We start from the raw sequence: 21,143 nt of genomic DNA, 5'->3' as shown, positions 1-21,143 counted from the left end.
CATGGCTGTGACTTTGGAAATTTAAAGTAGACTGTAAAATATTACTTTATTGACCTTGTTAATATTAATTGGCTGTAATACTGATAGTAGCTAACATTACTGGGAGCCAAACGTGCCAAACATTATTCCAAGTACTTTTCATGTGTGAATTTATTTATATGTCACTATCCCCACTTTTCAGATGAAGAAAGCAAGGCAGAAAAAAATCAACTTAATTTAGTGCGAGTGGGAGCCCAGATTGGAAGCCAGACCTACAATCTGTTCCCCTGTTCTCTATAGAGGCCATAAATCTTTATATGTTATACTGGCAGATTTGTCAGTATAACTTGTTCTTGTTCATTTTTCCATAGCCTGATATTTTCTCTTAATTACTTTAGTAGTTTCAGTAAATGTAGTTCTACATAAGATAAGAATGAAAAACTCTACGCATTTCATCAGAATATTTTTTAGTTAAGGGCTCTGAAGTAGTTCAGTAACAGATCACAATATTGGTACTGAAAAGACCACTTAGCCAGGTTGATAGTCATGACTTAAACGATTGAAGAATATACTCAATTCATCAAAATGTACTATATGTATGCTAATATGAGCAGTTCAGATAGAAAACTCCAAGCTTTGAGATAAAGACTATAGTTTGGGTATAGATCAATTATCTACACTCGGAAAGGAAAAAAGCCAGTCTTGTATGACGTGATCTTTATTCACACCAGCTTCTTTGTACGTCTGTGTCTCTTAGGATCTAGACAAGAGGATACTTGTGGAAACTGATGCTTTATAAATATATAGAGAAACCAAGTACTGGGAACTAAAAAAATCAACCTCTGGGATGAACAGAAACAGGAGTTAAGGAAGGATTCCATTAACTAAAATTAGAACATCATATTCTTAACTTGTAGCAGGTATATCTTCTCTTGGCTGAAGTTATTCTTAAGTACTTAGTTCATTGTTTATAATGGACTTGTTAACAGGGGCTTATTAAAGGAGAAGAAAACATACTTACCTGAAGTTTAAACCTAAATAAATTAAAGCAATATATACAGGTACAGCTACTAATTGATTCATTCTTTAAAAAGCACTGCCGTTCTACAAAGCTGTTTACTGTGGCAATGACTCTAAAAAAAAAGAATTCAACTTAATCTTTATAATGTTTTCACCTCTTCCCTCAAATCCCTACATTTTCTTAGCAAGCTTAAGTTAGCAAGTTAAGCTTTTGAGGGTAGATCAGTGAATTCTGTATTAGATCTTATAGGAACTTTTGGTTCCATCGTGGCTCTGGGTGTGTCACATACTCCCTGCAGTCTGAAAGGAAATCTTGTATTTTTCAGACACATATCTTCCTATTGAGGGGAAATTTGATCACTGATTAAATAAAAATTATTTATTTTTAGTATCACTGAACAGTCTCAACACTATATAAGAGATTTTACCTATATTAAAATAAAGAATAAAGAAACAATAATTGCCAAAAATATACATGGTCTCAAAAGAATTTACATCTTCTTTGACGTAGTGACAAATTTTTAAAATTTTAAGCAGAAAAGCCATTTGGACGATACTTTGAATAAATACCAAACTTCAATTGTGTTTCTCAATTCATAGTATATTTCAAGGAGCATGTTTGATTTTTCTAAACAATTTAAATACAATTTCTCTAAAATAATTGTCATCTAAATACTTCTGTTGTTAATAAAATGAACTAGAAATTCATTTATTCAAATGCGAACTATACAAATTATAGTTTATTAACATTTACTGTTTCTTTGAATAATTACCATTTAGAGTTTAAGATTTTGAATTCTTTTTTTTTCTCCTTTGCTTTTAAAAGTAGGTCCTTTTAATGCCATAGACAGAGAACATTCCATATTTTAAAGATTAAGATTAATTTCATATGCAAAATAATTTACATATCCAGGTATACATTATCACTCAAAATGTTAGAAGAAATAGATACTCATTCCCAAGAATGTAGTTTTGGAAAAGAAAATTACTAAATGCACTGGGTTTTTTTGCTAGATCTATGCACTTAAAAAATCTATAAACATGCCTTTTATTATTGTTGTGGGGGCAGTGAATACGTTTTTTTAAATATCAAAAGCATGTCAATTTGGGCTTCTTTAAACAACTACCAATTTAAAAAGTATTCCCCTTTCACATATTTAGAATATCCTTACAATTATCTGTATCAAAGCCAAAAAAATATTCATTGCTCCCCAAGCTTTATACTATAGAACTTTTTAAAGACTGTTTAAACTAGTAATCATTTCTTCATAACTATGACTTAAACTACCATTAAACCAATCAATCTAAGACAGCACATGATGTTGTCTGTTTTAACCTAATTTTAAAAAGAAACAAAACCCTGAATGCTCTCAGTCTTTAAAAAGTTGGAGAACTCAGTCACCAGAACCTGTTAAATGGGTTAGTTGTTTTCCTTTTACTAACCTCCCTGAAGCAGTCTTTTAATATCTTCATCTTCAAATAAATGACCATCACCACCTTCAATGAATTTGGTGACCTTGGTGACCTCTGAGAGGATAGATGTTTATAGCAGACATTGGTTTATGTAACAAAAAGACAGGAGATGATTTATATAGAATGGCATCTGCCCAAAACAATGAATTCCAGACCAACACTCAGTTCTTGCTCAGTTTTTAGTGCTGTTTTTTGATAAACCAATTTTCTTATAAAGCTGATGAGTAATATATAACAAATATAACAAAACAGTCAATAGGACTGTCATTTGAGTTTCATTCCTTATCTTTGGACTTTTTTCTTATGTTGGTATAGAACTTGACCTAAGGAATGAGACAGAGTAGAAAACACATAAAAGCCCTCAAAGATGATTTTAGACTTTGATACAGATAGCTTAGGTAAAGTCACATTCTTATTTTTCTAGGCATGCTGACCTTCTTGCAACAATTTCTTCAGAGTTTCTTCTGTTTCTCCACCACCAGTAGAAATCCTAGTGTATTTAATCTCAGGACCTAAAGGAAAAACAATTAAAAAAAAGGTCTAAAACAGGGGTAGGCACACTTCCTCTGTAAAAGGCCAGATAGTATTTTAGATTTTGTGGGCCAAAGAGTCCATGTTGCAACTATTCAAGTTTGTCATTGTAGTGTGAAAATAGCCATAGACATTATATAAACGAATGATCACACTGTGTTCCATCAAAACTTTATTTACTTAAGGTGGCATGGACCATAGTTGCTGACTGCTCATTTAAACAAATACTTATAAAATAGCTAAATTCAGAATTTTAGGCTAATTCATTGGTAGCAGACTGATACAGAAGGTTACTGAAATTGTTGATCAATTGTTTTATACAAACTTGCCTATATTTTGGTATGTAGATGTGTAGGGCTTAAGATTAATGGAAAATCAAGGGAGACATTGGTTTTTCTTCTAGGATTCAGTGAACTCATTAATAAATAGCAAAGCGAAGATAGTATATTATGTAATATGTATGTATACACATAGTAAAAACACATGCTTATAGATTTGTCCACAAATTTCCAATTCAGAGAAAAATGAAGATTATATATTTAGAATCATATTATATCTGTCAAAAAAGAAATGAAGTAACTTTAGTAACCACCATGAAAATGACTTAGTTTCTCTAATGATTCTTAGAGGGATATTTTAGGATTAACTGTGGTTTGATCTTGATAATCCAGGCATAGTTCCATGTATGGCACTAAAGATTACCTGTAATGATTCGTTCTTCCCGTGTCTCTTTTTCAGTTATTTCCACAGGCACTCCATCAATGATTTTGGTGTATTTTTTAATAATTGGCTCTGAAAGTAGGGGAAGAAAAACACATTTGATTTATTCCCTTAGAGATTTATCCCCTTAGGCAGTCTAAATTGCCATAAGCTAGACTTTTCAATGATTAAATATATTTCTCAAAGCAATATCATTTACAATTCAATCATAATCGTTTTTGGGACATATTTCAAATAAATTCAGATCAACAGAGGTCTAAAAGATAGAGTTATGTCCTGAATCTTGGGTAAGGGAGAGGGCCAGCTGGCAAGCTAACTCTCCGTGTCATACTTGTTTCCTGACTATGGAATGAGTTTTTAGTGAGAATCCAGGGAATTAGACATCATTAGAATGGGAATCCTATGATAAGTCCTAGCAGCAGCTTATTAGTCAGTCTTGTACAATGGTCACTTTTTCTTCTAAGTCCAATGTATTCTTTTCTATTGACATTATTGTTATCATTATATTCATAATCATCACTTGCATATGCAGAGTAATGACACTTTCGTTGGACCTGATGACTTATTAAATTAATTCCAACTAGATGCATTAAAAGGTAAACTGCATTTATTTGACTGGCTAGTGAGAACCCATAACTGAGAAAAGTATTCCCACAATTTATAGAAAACAAAAGCCAAGAGAAAACATCAGATGTTCAATATATTTAAATCAACACTATTTCAAAATAATCACGGTGATCCTAAGCTCCAGGAAACACACATAACGCACCTCCATGGATCACTTGAGTTACTGTTTCACCTTCTTGAATCAGTCTGAATTCAGGTTCACCTTCAATTTTGACCTTTGTTATTGTGGGTCCTGAGGCATTGTTTTAGGAGACAAATTATCATGTTAAAGCAGTTCTTTAAATTTACCAGAACAGGAAGTTTATTTCAACATTTGGTGTTATTCAAACATCAAAACGGTTTCAGGCTTTATGAAGTCAGTTTTAACATTTCCCATTGTCTTCAAATTAGGCAGTATTTATGAGAACAAATGACTCAGTCTATTGGTGTGCTACTAAAATTACTTTCTTCTGTTTTACCATTTAAATTCTTGTATAAATCCATCCATTCATTCGTAGTTGTAAAGTATGATCACACAAAATATTGTACGTGGCTATGCTTTGTGAATCATGCAGTAGGTACAAATTTGAGCTGCTCTAATGATAACTAATGTAGATCTTACTTTACCATACTGATATCATCTATTACTTTTTTCTTATTAAATTTTTAAATTTAATTTTAATATCTCAGTATCTTACATTTTTTTATATAATGGGCATAAGACTAAACATTAAAAAAATCCCAACTTTATGCCTACCTTGAAGATATTGAATTTCAGGTTTCATGGGAAAATAGATTTGAGTACTTACCTTCTGTATGGGAATGATGCAAAAATTTACTAATTAATAGTTAAACAGTCCTTCAAAAGCAAAAGTTAAACATGTGTTGCATTTGACTTGCAAAATGATTTTGCTCCCAGAGAAAATCATTTTGAATGTTAGAAAGCTGATTACTACATTAGTTAATCATGACTATTTCACAGAGGAGAAGAAAAATAATGTTCAGTACATTTAACTCATACCGTAACTCCCTTCAACAGTTGAATGTAACTATATTTGCTCATCTTTGAAAGAATTTATTTGCTTGTCCAGCAATTGTCAGTGTACACCATTACCCAGAATTAAATAGTCTAGAACAATCTAAAATAATGAAAACAAGAGTTTAGTTCTTTCAAACAATAAATATTTTGCACCATAATATTTGACCTATGGGACCAGGGGATTTGGGTATAAAAACATAAGGCCAGGTTTCTAAGGTGTAGAAATTTCAAAAGGAAAGTACACCTAAGGAGTTTAAGAACAGGAAATGAGCTAATAAAATATCCAAATCAACATTTCTTTAGAAGAGCCTAAACTGAAATTTCAGAAAGATCTTCTACTGTTTTGCCCTATGAAGGCAAGGATTTTTATCAAAACTTTTTTTCATATTTACTCCCAGCACCTAGAGAGTACAATAGGCACAATAGGTGCTCAATAAGTTTTTGCTGAATTAAATTTCAGTTGATTTTTTCTTAATTCTAAAATTTGGTTAAGTACCTTTTATAAGAAACATCTTAATATCGTGTCTTGGAGTCTAATCTATTTCGTAAGAATTCAAGGATCATCAATGAATCTGCAGAAGTTCAAATAGTGATGAGAAATGCCAGTGGCAATCTTAGAGCTGGACAACTGTAAATGGCTGCCAAGGTAAGTATTCGTTTCCTTCATTATGTTACACAGAAGTAAAACTTCTGAATTTTTGAACTGAAAAGTTAATAATGCATATGTGACATGACCCCATTTTCCATTCTTATTCCCTTTATAGGAAGAACTCAGACAGAGTAGATGGTCCACTGTGCTCTCCCAACTGAAGAAAGATTGGTACAATAGAATCCTGCTGACAGAGATGGGAAAGATAAATGGGTTGAATGAAGAAGATTGAAAGAAAAGGGAGGAATCTTTGAAAATAAGAACACGAGCACATCAGAATGACTTAGCCTATAGAAGCTGTGTACCAGTGATTATACAAAATTTTAGGGAATCTAACTCTTAAAAACAGTACAAGAATTTTAAAATCAAATGTATTACCAAGGACTAGCTTATCATTTTTCATTAAAATGATCAAGAAACATTTTCTCAGCAAAAATTTCTGTGATTCGATTTCTTCTTAAAACACCTAATTCTCTTTATCACTATATAAAAGCAATCGATTGAACATGGGTATAGTACTTTTTGAAAAAAAAATAAGCACAGATTTCAAAGAATACCTCAATTTTAGGTCTCAAGAATGAATAAAAGTATAGATAACTAATTGGCTAGGAAATAAACTTTTACATACATGTTTACCATGTCTAAGTTTTAATTCATGGCTCACTTTTATAATTTTATTTATTTATTTATTTCCTCCAAAGCCCCGTAGATAGTTGTATGTCATAGCTGCACATCCTTCTAGTTGCTGTATGTGGGACCGGCCTCAGCATGGCCTGAGAAGTGGTGCGGCGGCACGCGCCTGGGATCCGAACCCGGGCCGCCAGCAGCGGAGCGCCCGCACTTAACCGCTAAGGCCCGGGGCCGGCCCCTCATGGCTCACTTTTAAAGAAATAGACAAAAGTATTCAAGAAGTTGCTATCTCAGTTCACAGAGTGAGAAGAAATACCAAAATCAAAGATAATTACAGCAATAGTTTTCTTGGGATTCAATTGAAGACATAACCCTTTCATTTTTTGGAAGACTGTTTCTGTCCTTCTTAGAGAATAAAGAAGATAACTTGGTCTTTTCTCTGTGGCAAGTCACCACATTAAGATGCTTAGACGAAGAAATAAATTCTTAAGATCTAATCCTTTTTAATAATTAAAATACATGAAATGAAGGTGGCATCAAAGATGTTGGAGTTGGCTAACATAGACAGTAGGGGAGAAAGGAAAGTGACTATTTAATGTTCTAGTCTGAAACATCAGAAGAGAAGTATATATATATTTGTTTAATATATATGTATATATAAGAGTATTTATATTCTCATAACTATATGAGGTCAGGGCTGTAATTAAGGATTCTAAGATTTGACTCACTGCATCAGCTACTTATTTCCTCTTCTGGTCTGGTGGTCTAATTTAAAAATATATCATGTGTGGTTGTAATTTTAAAAGCGTTTATCAATGTACAGCTCCTATGCTCTCTTAGGTTGTTGAATGAAAAATGCCTGCACTTTTTTGCTAGAGCTTCTTGTAATAATAAAAAAGAGATCCATATGGGGAGATTGGAAACAAAGCTACAAAATGAGTATATTCTCTGAAGGGGTCTAACTGCAGTAAAAGGCTCAGGATTTATTTATTTGTGAGTATCTGGGTACTAGTGCTAATGCAATGGCCAATTAGGTTCAAATGAAATCAAGTACAAGCAAATGTACTGAAAGTATTAGGAATGCATTCTCTACTCTGCTAAATAATTTGCATCCCGCATTCTGCGATTACATGAGCATGCCATTGGTATAGAAATTTTTAGCATGTTAGTTTCAAAAAGAATGTAGATACATTCATAGAAATCAGTCCATTATATGGATTTTTTTCACAATAAAAGGAACCATGTATGACGTTGATTTTTACCTTCAGTTTTGATAATAGGCTGAAGACTGCCTTCAATCACTTTAATTTTTGGTTCCACAACTTTGGTTATAATTTTAGTTGCTGAAAGTATAGAAAGTGGAACATAAATGATGTTTACATAAAAACAACCTGAACAAAAGTGTCCTTTTTTTTTGCTTTTTGTTGGATACTGAGGTATTGGATGTAGTAATACGTTCAGGCAGTCAGATACGGGAAATATTCATGTTACATTATCTAGTATCTTCTCATGTCCAGATGGTGAACTCTGAAGTCCAGTGACTTGGATTTGCTCCAGTGAAATATATACTCACTAAGAGAGGAATTCTATCTAGAAATCTATTATTTTGAACTGCACACTACAGCTCTTTACCTTCTTTTGTACTTCTTGAAAATATTGGCTGCATAGCAACAGAAGACAAACATAATTAATTTCATGCAATTCATAATATCTTAAATTGCATTGTTGGATTCTTTCTCAATTAGAAGAAAAACTAAAAGAAAAAGACTCAATATATTTTTCATGCATTTGATAACAGTGATGTAGAAAGGAAAATATGAAAAATAGTTCAGAATACTTAAAATTAAATTTCAGCCAGCCAGATATGAGCTCTATGAACAAACATAATATGATCAGTATTTAAGTTACAGGCTAAAATGTCTTTAATTTTCAGCTTTATCATCATCATCTTTTTTAAATTTAAAAATGTGTATTTTGAACATATGTCATCCACCCAACTAAAATAATGTGCAAACTTTATTTAAAATATCAACCAACTCTTTGATTGGCTTTTGGTTGTATAGAGTAACTGGAAATGCGCGTCTGGAGCCATACAACCAGAGCTACTGGCTTGTTGTCATTTCTAATTAGAAGCCTTAAAAGATGGTTCCATTAGATAATGGAGCACTAAAGCTAACTGTACAATCATAACAGATTATACTCACACTGGAGGTAAGATGTTAGCACAGTTTGGGTTTCTGTCACATTCTCACCTCTGGTTTCTGAAATGTTTAGCTGTGTCAACTTTTTGAATTAAGATGGGTTCTAGGCCTCAATTGTGACTATGTTTCAGTCATTTCAGATTTTATATCTTGAGATTTTATCTCTCAGATTTTATGTCTCAAATTATGAAGCTCTAAAATATATCAAATCTCTGTGTCCAGTTATTGATTCCATAGGTGGTCTCGCCATAGAGGAACCTTTCCATGAATGTCAAATCCAGAGGTCTCTGCCACTACTATCAAGATGGGTTAATTACTTTTAACTTAAATTTTCACTTCATTGTTAAGAAACTTGAAGTTTAGGATTTTTAGTTGGTTGGCAGTTTTGTTTCAATCCTGCTTTTCTGAAGACTTAAATAGTTTTGACAGGTCATGGACTGAGGTTTAAATACTAATTTTATTCCTCTTCACCTCAAACATTATATATTTGACAACTTATACTAAAGAGCATTTTCCCTCCATAAAATTTAAAATGTATGGTATTTGAGGGACAAGAATAATAAGTAGCAGGGAGTTAAAGAAATTTTAGAGACAAGTGAACAAAGGAACATAAAAATGGAATCTTTGGTTTAATTAGTCTCTACTTCTGTTTAAAGTATGCTTCTAAATAACAGCATACCCATCTGGGGAGGAGTTGAAGAAACATCTGACAACAGAATGTAAATCTCAGAGCTGTTTAAGAGCTCTGAGTAGGTAGGCAAGATTCAATAGACTTGCATAATTTCATAAAATGTAACATTGTCTGTGAGTGAGGATCCTCTCTGTGAGTGAAGATCTAATTTTAGTAGAGGAAAATAAAGGAATTATAATATTTTGGCTGATTGTAAGCCAAACATTGCATTGACATATAGAAAGTGGTGGACCTACCATGGATAAAGTAGGAAAGGTAAAGAAATGTCATACAGATACACATCTTTAGTGGAGGAAGATGACATAACATTTCTGATGAATAGAGCCCATAAGGTTCTTTCATTTGTTATAAAATATATATTTAACAAGATTGTATACTTCCATACTGGAATTTATTCCATATTCAATCATAACTGTTCCAACTAAATCTTTAAAGCAATGCTGAGCTGGCCTGATACCGGATTTGCATATGTGATTATCACATAATTGAAATCAGTAAGAGCAGCAGACATTTTGTTTTGCTCCTTACATTGTCTTTACTCTTTTCCCATAACTAGCGTAAATCTTAAAGAAAATTTTCTTAATTAAATAACAGGATGCTCATGGTATAAAAATAGAATAATGTTCCAGCCAGGACGAACGTGAGAATTGAAGTAATGCTTTACCTACTGATCCATTTTGAGTGTTTAATTGTAGAGTCAAAACAAAATGAGAAGAATTTCTGCTTTGAAAGTACAATGAAAAAAAGAAAAAAGACAAAGGAAGAAAAAGCCACACTGAAGAAGAAATACTATGAATTTCATTTATGAAAATGAAATATTCTTTACCATTGTTAAGTAGTAAAGGTTTAATTTTGATAATCTGGTAGAATCAGGAATAAAAGAACCTTGGAATCTGGAAACTTTAGGTTTATCACCTGGCAAATCTTTTGTTCCTTGGTCCAGTTTTGAATGGAGAGGGTTTTTGAACCACCAACTCGAAAATATTAGGATTCTTTGGCACACCATCTCCCACCCTGCTCTCAGATGGCTGGGGGCTTCAGGGTGGAATGAGCTACAAATCTTTAGCAATGTTATTTCTGAGTTCACACATGTGAACTTTCAGATAGGTCTGGAGTGTCTTTTAGCTATCTCTCCTCTTTGTATGTTTCTATGTCTTTTTTTCCCCCTGCCTCTTTGCCATGCTAGCTATTATTTTTACTGCCATTCTCATATCTTATCATTCCTGTTTTTCAGATGAGTGGAGAAGTGGTTCAATGGAGTTGAAGGGAATGGCCAAGGCTGAGAGTTCTCATCCAGACCTCATGCCTTGTTTCAAGTGGGATGAAATTTACCATTATTTGGAGTTTGAAATACCAGATTATCAATAATTTCTGTTTGTAAATACAAAGAAAATGATTGTGTTTTCTTTTTTTTTGCATTTTGCTAGTTACATGTGACAGATATTCATTATGTACTTACTGTAGACAGTCATGGGGATTTCTTTGAAGGAGCTACCACGAACAAACTGAAAATAAATACTTATATTTACTAACGTGAAATGTAATAGTTGTATTAACAAAATTATAGCACCAATTTAATTTTTACTAAAGTAAATACAGTGAAACTATCATTACATTTAATAGAAATGAAGTCTTATTATAAATCATCTTGCAATTTCCTGCTATTGGGCCACATGGCTTAAAAATTGTTGGATTTGTTACTCAGAGTCTTAACAATTGTAGAATAGTTAATCCAAAGTTAAATATGTTTGTTAAATAATATTTCATGTGTTTTCTGATACTTTGACCCTATAAGGATGAAGAAGCAAAATATTCCTTTGCCTTTAGTTACTATGATTAGTGATACTTTTTTATAAGTAAATACTTTATCTTTCCCTTATAGTCAGTAGCAAAAATATTTGATGATAGAAAGATTATAGTTTTTTTATCTACATGTCTTATCTTCCCAACTGGATTGTAAACTTTTTGACAAAATGGCTATATCTGATTCAACTGAATATTTCCCATAACAATACACTGCTTGGCCCCAAGTAGCTTTTAATAGATATGTGTTGAATAAAACCAAAGAAATCCTGTCATTTATTTACAGGTGGGACAGTGGTACATAATCAACAAAGAGCAATCAAAGCTTAGTGAACTTCTACTTGTTAATGTATACATTTCTAGTCTCTTGTGTTAAACCTGCAATATCCATTCAACACATTAGAAATAAATCCAATAACATTCTGTACCTTAATTTGGATGTATTTGATCAGTTTATTAAGTATTTCCAGCAGCTGATCATTTCCAACAGGTGTGTCTATTGAAGAGGAATATTAAATAAATATTGGTAGGAAAGCTCGAAATATAAATCTAGGTTTCAATTGAAAAAGATTTAGTCCATTAATGAGTTCAGTAATTACCGACCTGCTGGATAGAGGAGTTTGTCTACAACATGAATGACACCATTTGTTGTCATAATGTCAGATTCTTTTGATTTCAATTCATTCACCAAAAGAGTATCATTTACCTATCAAAACAAGGGATAATGTCAATGAGAAATTTAATGAAAAATGAACATTAAGATAACTGAATGATAAATGAACACTATCATAAATTCATTCTAGAGAACTTACTCCTTTCAGATAGATTTTGCTTCCTTGTGTGGTCTTTAGAATGTTAGTAACACCAGGTTCAAATCCCTTTCCAATGAAAACTCCAGGTGTCAAGTGATAAAGGATGATGTTTTGAAGAGCGTTTTTGTCCCCTGGGGGAAAAATATATATTTATTTAATAACGTCATATTTTTTGACATTTTGATACAATGAAGATGGAGAAAGATATTTCTTTGTCTTTAATTGTTTTTTTCCACACTGTAATTTCTCATAATGTCACGTTCTCCCAAGCTGGTATCAGTGTTATGTCAAAACATAGAGTCACTTCAATCAATTCAATCAAAATATTATTCAAAGTACTGGGAGAAAAAAATCAAATTGTTTTTGAAATTGTGACAATTTCCTTCTTTGTCATCTAATTGTGTGGCCTTTAATAGAAATAATGGGTAAATATCTAGCCCAACAACATGCCAGTAAACAGTTAATTAAGAACATTAATGAGTGACCCTCTACATATCCCAAATGGAGTTAAAAGAAACCAAGGCTAGCCACGCATATAAAAAAGGGGACATTTTTAAGGCTGACGTCTGGGCAGGAATGCCCCTGAAATCTAGGGGCAAATATCTGGTGTTCACATCTACTCACGAATCAGAATTTCCTTTTCTTCATTAGTCATTCCCTTAAAGGCGTCATTGGTTGGCACAAATAAGGTCCAATCTCCAGGTTGTGTCAGGAGTTCTTTCAAGTCTGCAGCTTCGAGTAGGCTGAGGAAGATGCTAAGCAGGAAGGACATATGTTTATTTTGTTAGATTTAGGTCTAGGTTTGCTCACCCACAATGCATGGAATAGAACAGAAGCCATGTATTGTGGAAAGTATGAGAAAACTGTTTATACATTCTCATGTTTTGAGTGCAATTTACCTGTTAAGAAAGTTTTATCACGGAGAAATTATTTAAATATACATATGATTTTTAGATTTCCTAAATTCTGTTTTCATCCTAAAAAACTTGATGAGATCATCCTTGATAACAAAACAGAAGTACGTACTTTTCACTTATTATTCCACAAAGTAGTCTTTGCTAGTATATACTATCATTTTTAAAAAACTTAATTATAAAAAAATTTGCAAGGAGTAGTTTAGTCTATTAGATTGTTTTTTTCACTCACCAAATCATATTATGGTACACCAGGAAGAGAAATAAATAGTGTTAAGAACAAATTTCGATTTTGAAAACGTCTGCATGGACTAACTCTAAATTCTATTCTCAGCAATACTGAATACTGAATTCCTTTTGGGAAACTAACTGTGAAACAAAAATATGCCAATAGCTCTCATTCTTTTGTGGTGGTGAAACTAATAAGCTTACCTAAAGCGCTTATCTTGTTTTAATTTTTCGTGGAGAGATTTCTCTGCTGGTTTGATGATCTCTTGGAATATGTGAATGGCACCGTTTCTTCCTTGCTTGCTTCCTCTCACCATGCATGAATTTTCAATGCAGACAGCCTAGCAAAGAAAAGAAAGAGACAACTGTCCATTTCCTTACTTGAAATTTCCTACATGGAAGTAGCTACATAATTAAATTTCTGGATGGGCTCTTCTAAGAGGTCACCTGACCTCTAAAGCCAAAGGAAACAGTTTCTCTCCTCTGTTTTTAAGGTCTTGCACTCGAACCTCACTCTTCTATTTAACCTAGTTTTCTTCTACTAGCCAAGCTACACTATGTGTCAGGCAGATAGTTTTGTCAGTCAATAACAAAAATTCCATGTAATTCCACTTCTACATTTTCTCTTATTCTTCTCTAGGTTCTAACCATTCTTCCAGAACTTCTTCAGGAAACTTGAACCCTTTAACTCTTTAGAACCCTCTTTAACCATGCAGTTTCCCTACTTCAATGTCTGTTGTGATCTTCCCAAATATTTACTATATTTTCTTGGCTGTAAGACCCTATCAATTATAAGTCGAATTATTGATTTAATTATAGCATTTTTTAATAAATATAACATTTGTATATATAATTTAGAATGCAGCCCATTTTCTGCATCATTTAAAATGTGTGTCTTGGGGGGCCGGCCTGGTGGCGTAGTGGTTAAGTTCACACACTCAGCTTCATCAGCCCGGGGTTTTCAGGTTCAAATCTTGGGCATGGACGTATGCACCACTCATCAAGCCATGTGTGGTGGTGTCCCATATACAAAATAGAGGAAGACAGGCACAGATGTTAGCTCAGGGCTAATCTTCCTCAGCAAAAAAGAGGAGGATTGACAACCGATGTTAGCTCAGAGCCAATGTTCGTCACACACACACAAAAAGTGTTCCTTGGACATGGGGAACTAGAGTGGGCAGCTGCTGTGTGTCATATTTGGTTCTAGGTAATGCTTGACTTCCTATGAAATCTTTTAGCTGTGGCTAAAACCAAACAGCACCACTAGTCCCACTGTAATTTTGATAAGCAATATTTTCTAGAAATTTTCCCTCTGATAAAGTACATTAGAATCATTTTATAGAGTCCAGAAATCTTTATGTGTCTATAAAATTTTATCCTGAAAGTCATTCAAAAGATATTCAGTTGCTGAATGGTGATCTTATAGTAAAAGGTCATTCTAAATATTTGATTCAATATAAAAATTACTTTGTAAGCTGTAAAGTACTCTATCAATCAAAAGCTTATTTTAAAGGAGTTTTAGTGATTTCTGGAATTGAAATAATTAACACTTTAGAACATAAAGTTATTTATAATGAAACAAATGCAAATTATCTGAATTATTAATACATAGCACTTTTTGTGTACTTTCTTCACAGTCTTTTCACACAAGTTACTCAGTTCCCTGATCTTCCTATGAATATTTACTATTGAAAGCACATTAATAAAATTCTGGGAAACATTTGTTGTAACAACATTCTTTGACAAGTACATGTCATTTGACATTTAGGCCAATGTGGATATTTTATCTTGTTCTGATTCACTTACTGTACGATATACAAAGACTCTGAGCTGTTTGCCTCCAATGGTCTCTAGTTTTTGTCCATTGTAAAGCTCATTAAGGCCAACTTTTACTTTCAATATGTGATTCTGCAGAATTAATTTAAGAAGGCGCTGATCCATGCTCAGAGTATCATCTGTAAATAAATTCATTAAGAAAGAGTATTATTTTATTTAGAAAGCATTAAAATTTCTCCTGGTAAGAGAAGATCATGAAAATGGATAATCTCTATTACTATTGATATTATGGATCCTACACTCATATGAGTCAACTAAATGCTCAAGGCTAGGAAGTCTATGCACCAATTTGAAACTCTATGAGCTCTTCCATCAAATAACTATAACACAATTCCAAGCAGTCCAAACAATGGGTTTCATCTCTGTGAGGGCTACATAGTGTTATGTGATCATTAGCAAAACTTAAAATCTAATGCTGGCTAAGATTTTTTTTCTGAGTATCTGATGTCCATTAGTCATATGAAAGACTACTGATGAATCATTTGTAAATTTATCTTTATTACTTTAGAGAAAGGCACACAACCTTTTAAAGGTGGGTTAATGTCAACGGACATGTACATCATTATTACAAAGAGAAAAAACAGCATTTCTAGAAATTTGACTTTTTTATTAATTATTTTCTATATCACAATTTGGTATTTGGAAAATCATAAAAAAGGTGATCCTTACTTATATTTTTAATTATTAAATATTTTCTAAAAATTTAAATATGTCTTCATATAATCCTTTTTCTGGAAAAACTGGCAGATTGCATTAATCTAAACACCACCCTTGAATGGCAGCTACTAGGTAAAATACTTACAATAATAGTTCACATCATAATATAGAAGTGTATAATAGGTTCTTGTTTTTATTTATTTATAATTTGACACCTTACTTTCAAATTCTGAGATGCAAAGTATGCCTATTTATACCTAAATATTATTATATTGGTGTTAAACAAATCAGGTTTATTTTTCTTGAGATCTATTAATATATCCATATGTGTGCTGCAAATATGATTACATTTACATAATAACTGAAGACCCCTTATCACAAACTTTCACTTCCTGTAGGCCATTATCTTTTATAATGAAATGTTTTGAAATGAAAGACATTTTAATAGAGATTACATAGTGCTAACGTGTTGTATGTGTAGCCGATGAAGAAACTAATCAATACCTTATAAAGTATTTATTATTTTTTATTGCAAACAATCATGGTGAAGAAAAAAGTTGTGTGAGAGAGAGGAGAGCAGGAATGACAGTGACCAGTACATACCAGAAAATGCCTTATTCACAGGTGCCAGCAAAGTATATTCTCCATCTGGCCTCAGAGCAGATGCCAAGCCTAATTGGGCCACAAGGTCTGTGAAAGTGGTTTGCTGATTTCCAGCCAGCTCAATAACTTGTTTGGCTGTAAAATAAACCATCACCATCCCAACAATGTCATCCTTGTAATTATCATCATCATGAGATTAGTAAATCAATTCTGGGCTGTTTTCTATAAGCTATTTGCTGCACTGACAATGTGATATGACATCTTGCCCTTCCCTAGTTAAGAGTTCCAGCTTCCCTTTTTTGAGGTTGATAACAACAAAGAATTTCAGAAGGAAAATAACTTTCTGTCTTCTTACTTTCCTTTTTCTTTAATTCTTTATTGCTCACCTCTCGTCTGTCTCTATTTTTGAGTACCATAGCTCTTTCATTTTTCCAAAGCTGACAATTTGGTTATATCTTTCCTCTCATTTTTCAAGAAAAACTCTGGCACTGTGAGGCCCTTATAAATATTAGCTGTTAGAAACTCTAGAAAGCCAAAGTTCCATGCAGAGAATGCCCATGACTACACAGGCAACTTCTTTAGTACTCAGCTCACTCTTTATTTTGTGTTTGTGCTTCACATGTCATTCTTTATACTACACATTCGTTTTTCATGGACTTACTCTTGAGGCATCATAATTGGTAAACAATAGTAAACAGAAGAATACGAAACTGTTGCTCACCAGAATCAGGAATTAGGACTTGATCGATCAAATGGATAACACCATTATTTGTCACAATATCTTTTTTGTTCACCATTTTGATTCCATTTACTGTTATGCTGTCACCATCACATCCTATCTCAATTGTGTTTCCTTCCAGAGTCTCAAAGACTGCTCCTCCCATAATAGCCTCAGAACACTGGAGAGTATTTAAAATGTGGTACTTCATGAGAGCTGGAGGACAAAAATAGGGCAAACATTCAGATCAAGGGAAATAAATAGCACTTGACTCTTAAAAGACATGTTTTACTGTAGAAATAAGTATTCATAAGAAATACAATGCATATATAAGACCAGAGGATCAACTAAAGGATTTTAAATTCTGTTTATGTTCTAGGAACGTTTTTTCCATCAACTATACAATAGAAATAGCTCAGCTTGGTAGGAAGTAAGAAGAGAAGATCAGCTTCCTCAAGTGATTTGTGTAGTTCTAGAAAATATGTTAAACCATGTTTCCACTATCATGAGAAAGTAATTTCTGATGTAAAAGCAAGAAGAATTGATCCTCTCAGAAGGCCTGTAAAGTTATTGGTTAGTGATACCTATTCCAAAATACCCAAGCCGTGTCTTGCGTTTGCTGCTCGTAACAAAAGAACTGTACATAATTTGTAAAAAGGTTAATAGAGGCTGAGGGTAAGACAAAAAATTCCCTAAAGACAACATCTAGCAAGTAGCAAAAATGAAGATAATTTCTTAAAGGACATCTGAAGGGAACTTTGCCTTAACTATATCACATCTATAGCTGCATCCTCAAAATTTCTCATCTTAAATTTTTAAAATGTATTTTGGGATAGGCTGAGTGAGTAAAATATGCTAGTCACAATGTAAAATCTGTTTGAGAAAAGAAAAAGAGATACTGGAAAGAAGCCAAAATCTATGTAGCAATAAATAATGGCCCAAGAGAACCATGCAATTTTCTCAACTCAATTATATCTTTTAGCATAAATTTAGAATTAAAAGAATTGCATAATATGTATATGATATTAAAATTGGATGACCTAATATTTCTTTTCAACACTTGCTAATCCTTTCTAATGCTTGCTACTTATTTACTTGAAAGCAATACAAAAGAATGTGATCTTCAGGATAGTCTTGTTATTTAATTACTAATTAATTATTAAACTAATTGTTTGATTACTCTGCCTACTGTTTCAAGGACTTGGTTTTTCAAGATTTTTATAGTCCACCTCAGAACAAGAGTTTTTCTTTGCCTTTGCTTATCAAAGCTGATAATATTTGCACGGCTTAATCTCTTTTTTATTTCCTTTCTTCTTGGAATTCTGCGAGGCTCCTCAAAGAGAAAGACTTTTTAGTACCTTCAGAAGCCACTTTGTCTCCCATGATCCTTTCTAGGACACCTCGTGGAAGTTTCTCAAAAGCCTCATTGGTGGGAGCAAAGAGTGTGAAGTGACCATCTCTTCCCAGGGCCTCCAATATATCAGATGTGATGGCAGCTGCCTGAAACAAGAATGCACTTTTTAGAGGCTCGCACATTGCAAATCCAAAAGAGAATTACAACACACTTAGCCTAGGCTGACATGAAGGAGTGGCTTCTATAGAAAATTATAGAAGTTTGCTCTCATTACATCTTTGAAACATTACTTTTTGGCACAACCAACTATGTCCTTTCCAACTTTCCTCAAATTATCTTTGTAAGAATGGGAATTCTGCCAATGTTTGTGTGACTGTAGCAGTACCCGGCAGTACATTTAATAACTTAGATGGACACGTTCTAAAAGCACTAAATACACTACAGTCGCATAACTAACCGTCTTTATCTCTCAAGTCCGCATAAATAATATTATCTCATATGAGGAGATGATTTCTTCTGTGAAAAATGAAAATCTTTTCATTTCAAGAAATACATTTGTTACTTTCTGCCAGATTTGTTTAATACCATTCTTATTGTTTTTAGATTCTGACAGGGAAAGTGGAAGAATTTCAATGATCCAAGACAATCTGCTGCTACTTCTTATACTTACCCTAAAAGATGAGAGGTCATCTTCTGCTTCAATGAAGTCTTGAATTGAGGTACCAATTTGTGTAAGGACACGGTCAATGACATGTACAACACCATTTGTTGCAATCTGGTTCCCATGGATGATTCGAGCACAGTTAACAGTGACAACCTATCATTATTTGGGAAAATGAAAATATAGAAATCAGAGCTATTCATTAACCACTGAGACTGTAAGCCCATTCCCTATTGTTCATTTATGCTAGTAAATGTAACAGGAAGGAACCGACATTCTGAATATAAATGCTGAGGATAAAGACTTACATATTGCTATGTCTAAAAAAGAAACTAAGAGAAAATAGAACCAGTTAAGAACCCAAGTCCAATTATACTTAATATATATAGAAACATAAGGCAAAAGCATTTTTTCATCTGTATTATTGCTTTTATTCTGTTCTTTCTTTTATAGAGATAGTCATAACTTATATAAAGAAGTCTAATTATTCATAAAATAAGTTCTGAGAGAGAGAAACAAACAATTATTGCATAAATATAATCAGTCCTATTCCAATTATTTCCTAAATATTACATCATTGACCCTTTTTGTCCCTGGAAATTTGTTGAAAGGACCCTATGACCTTGTTGGAAGTTTCCCACAGACTCTTATCTAAACACACAAGAACCTAAATCAGTATAGTAGCCAGAGAGTGAACAAAGGAATATTCATTCTCTGATTATTCTCTGATAAATTCTTATTTATTATTTTTTCAAACACATCAACTACTAAAATTTCCTTTTTTAGAACATCTAAGTCTACTGTCAATGAACTGTCAATTTAATTTATTCTCACAATCACACTTAGTAGAAATCAGTCACTGAATTAGAAATTTACATGACCTGAATGTGGGGGAGAGTCATGATATGGCATTTTTATTCACTAACATCTTATTTCTGTGAACATTATATAAAAGCTACAGAAAAAATTCAGAGCAACATTACTCAGAAATGTATTTTTTATCAATGAAACTTACCCCGTTAGGATAATGGTTAATGAAAAGCCCCAAATTGTTATACATCGAGGGAACAATCATGCCATTTTTTAAGTCCTTGGTCAACATTCTCTTATTAACCATGTGGCTATGTAACGCATTCAATAATTCAACATTTACATTGCTCTCCAAACCTCTACGGATATCCTGGGAAAAATTGAAATGATAGAAGTTTATTTTATTGTTGCTCATTATTAAGATTATTATAGTCATACTATTTCTACTCTTTTGTTACGTTCTCATTGCATCACCCAGATGGTCAATTAAATTGACATAAAAATTTAAAATTATATTTTTTCAATTTCTTAAGAAATTTGGTACTTTAGGTACTCAGTTAAGGGTCCTGAATCTGATAGAGTGCTTGGATATTTTTAAAAACGAAGCACATTTTTTTAAATGAATATATTGATGAAGAGACAATCTTGATGTAAAGTAAGGACTTAGGGGGATATGCAATTATCAGATATTTACAATATTTTGAGTCGTAAACAAAACAAAAATGGAATTATATTTCTATACAGCATTTGAGTTTTAACACAGACTTTACATTTATTCCATAACAAATTCAAGAATTCAATCATCCTGTACTTGTTTATTTATCTAATATCATATGTTGTATCATACTGTACTCTGTGCTATGGGAAATACAATGATAAGTGAGGTGAAGTCTCTACCTTTAAGGCACCTTACCAGATAGCAGCAGGTAAAAAGAAACATAGTAAGATAAAGGGTAGAAGGAGAGAGAAATGCTTTCAGGGTTCAAATGAGGAAGTCCAATGATTCAAGGTTTGGAGACAGACCTCGAGAGGAAACAGGATAGGAATGGCATGATGGTCATTCTAAGTCCAGTTGCTGACACAGGGTGAATGATGGGAGAGCAGAAGATGTCCAGTGTGGTTAGCACATACTTTTATGTTTCTCAAGTAATATTAGGGTAGAAATTAAGAAAAGTATGTGGGATGTTTTCACATTTAGAAAAACACAG

The 21,143-nt window shown here is 32.9% G+C and overlaps 1 protein-coding gene and 1 long non-coding RNA gene across 5 annotated transcripts in view; one reads left to right on the top strand and one right to left on the bottom strand.

Annotated features, from left to right (window-relative positions):
• Window positions 1–21,143, top strand: part of LOC147916162 (uncharacterized) — a 331,839-nt gene that overhangs the window by 295,349 nt on the left and 15,347 nt on the right. Inside the window, exon 4 of the long non-coding RNA XR_015553454.1 lies at window positions 19,068–19,183. This is a non-coding gene — a long non-coding RNA (uncharacterized LOC147916162). The remainder of the gene's footprint in view (window positions 1–19,067; window positions 19,184–21,143) is intronic.
• POSTN (periostin) overlaps window positions 1–21,143 on the bottom strand; it is a 34,278-nt gene that overhangs the window by 3,666 nt on the left and 9,469 nt on the right. The window contains exons 5-21 of one of the 4 annotated variants that reach the window (XM_004435339.2): window positions 20,141–20,305; window positions 19,135–19,281; window positions 18,469–18,610; window positions 17,114–17,326; window positions 16,393–16,527; window positions 15,103–15,251; window positions 13,501–13,637; window positions 12,779–12,909; window positions 12,155–12,285; window positions 11,946–12,048; window positions 11,771–11,838; window positions 10,999–11,044; window positions 7,910–7,990; window positions 4,493–4,582; window positions 3,706–3,795; window positions 2,907–2,984; window positions 2,443–2,526 (exon numbers count right to left, since the gene is read on the bottom strand). In XM_004435339.2, coding sequence (XP_004435396.1) covers window positions 2,443–2,526; window positions 2,907–2,984; window positions 3,706–3,795; window positions 4,493–4,582; window positions 7,910–7,990; window positions 10,999–11,044; window positions 11,771–11,838; window positions 11,946–12,048; window positions 12,155–12,285; window positions 12,779–12,909; window positions 13,501–13,637; window positions 15,103–15,251; window positions 16,393–16,527; window positions 17,114–17,326; window positions 18,469–18,610; window positions 19,135–19,281; window positions 20,141–20,305 — 1,990 coding nt within the window. The remainder of the gene's footprint in view (window positions 1–2,442; window positions 2,527–2,906; window positions 2,985–3,705; window positions 3,796–4,492; window positions 4,583–7,909; window positions 7,991–10,998; window positions 11,045–11,770; window positions 11,839–11,945; window positions 12,049–12,154; window positions 12,286–12,778; window positions 12,910–13,500; window positions 13,638–15,102; window positions 15,252–16,392; window positions 16,528–17,113; window positions 17,327–18,468; window positions 18,611–19,134; window positions 19,282–20,140; window positions 20,306–21,143) is intronic. The other 3 variants (XM_014791305.2, XM_014791304.2, XM_004435340.2) reach the window with 3 other exon arrangements.

This window comes from Ceratotherium simum, chromosome 10, assembly GCF_057802395.1.
Source record: "Ceratotherium simum simum isolate JZ-2026a chromosome 10, ASM5780239v1, whole genome shotgun sequence".
Lineage (NCBI taxonomy): Eukaryota > Metazoa > Chordata > Mammalia > Perissodactyla > Rhinocerotidae > Ceratotherium > Ceratotherium simum.
The sequence above is the reverse complement of the archived record's forward strand: the minus strand, read 5'-3'. Positions and strand labels throughout refer to the sequence as shown.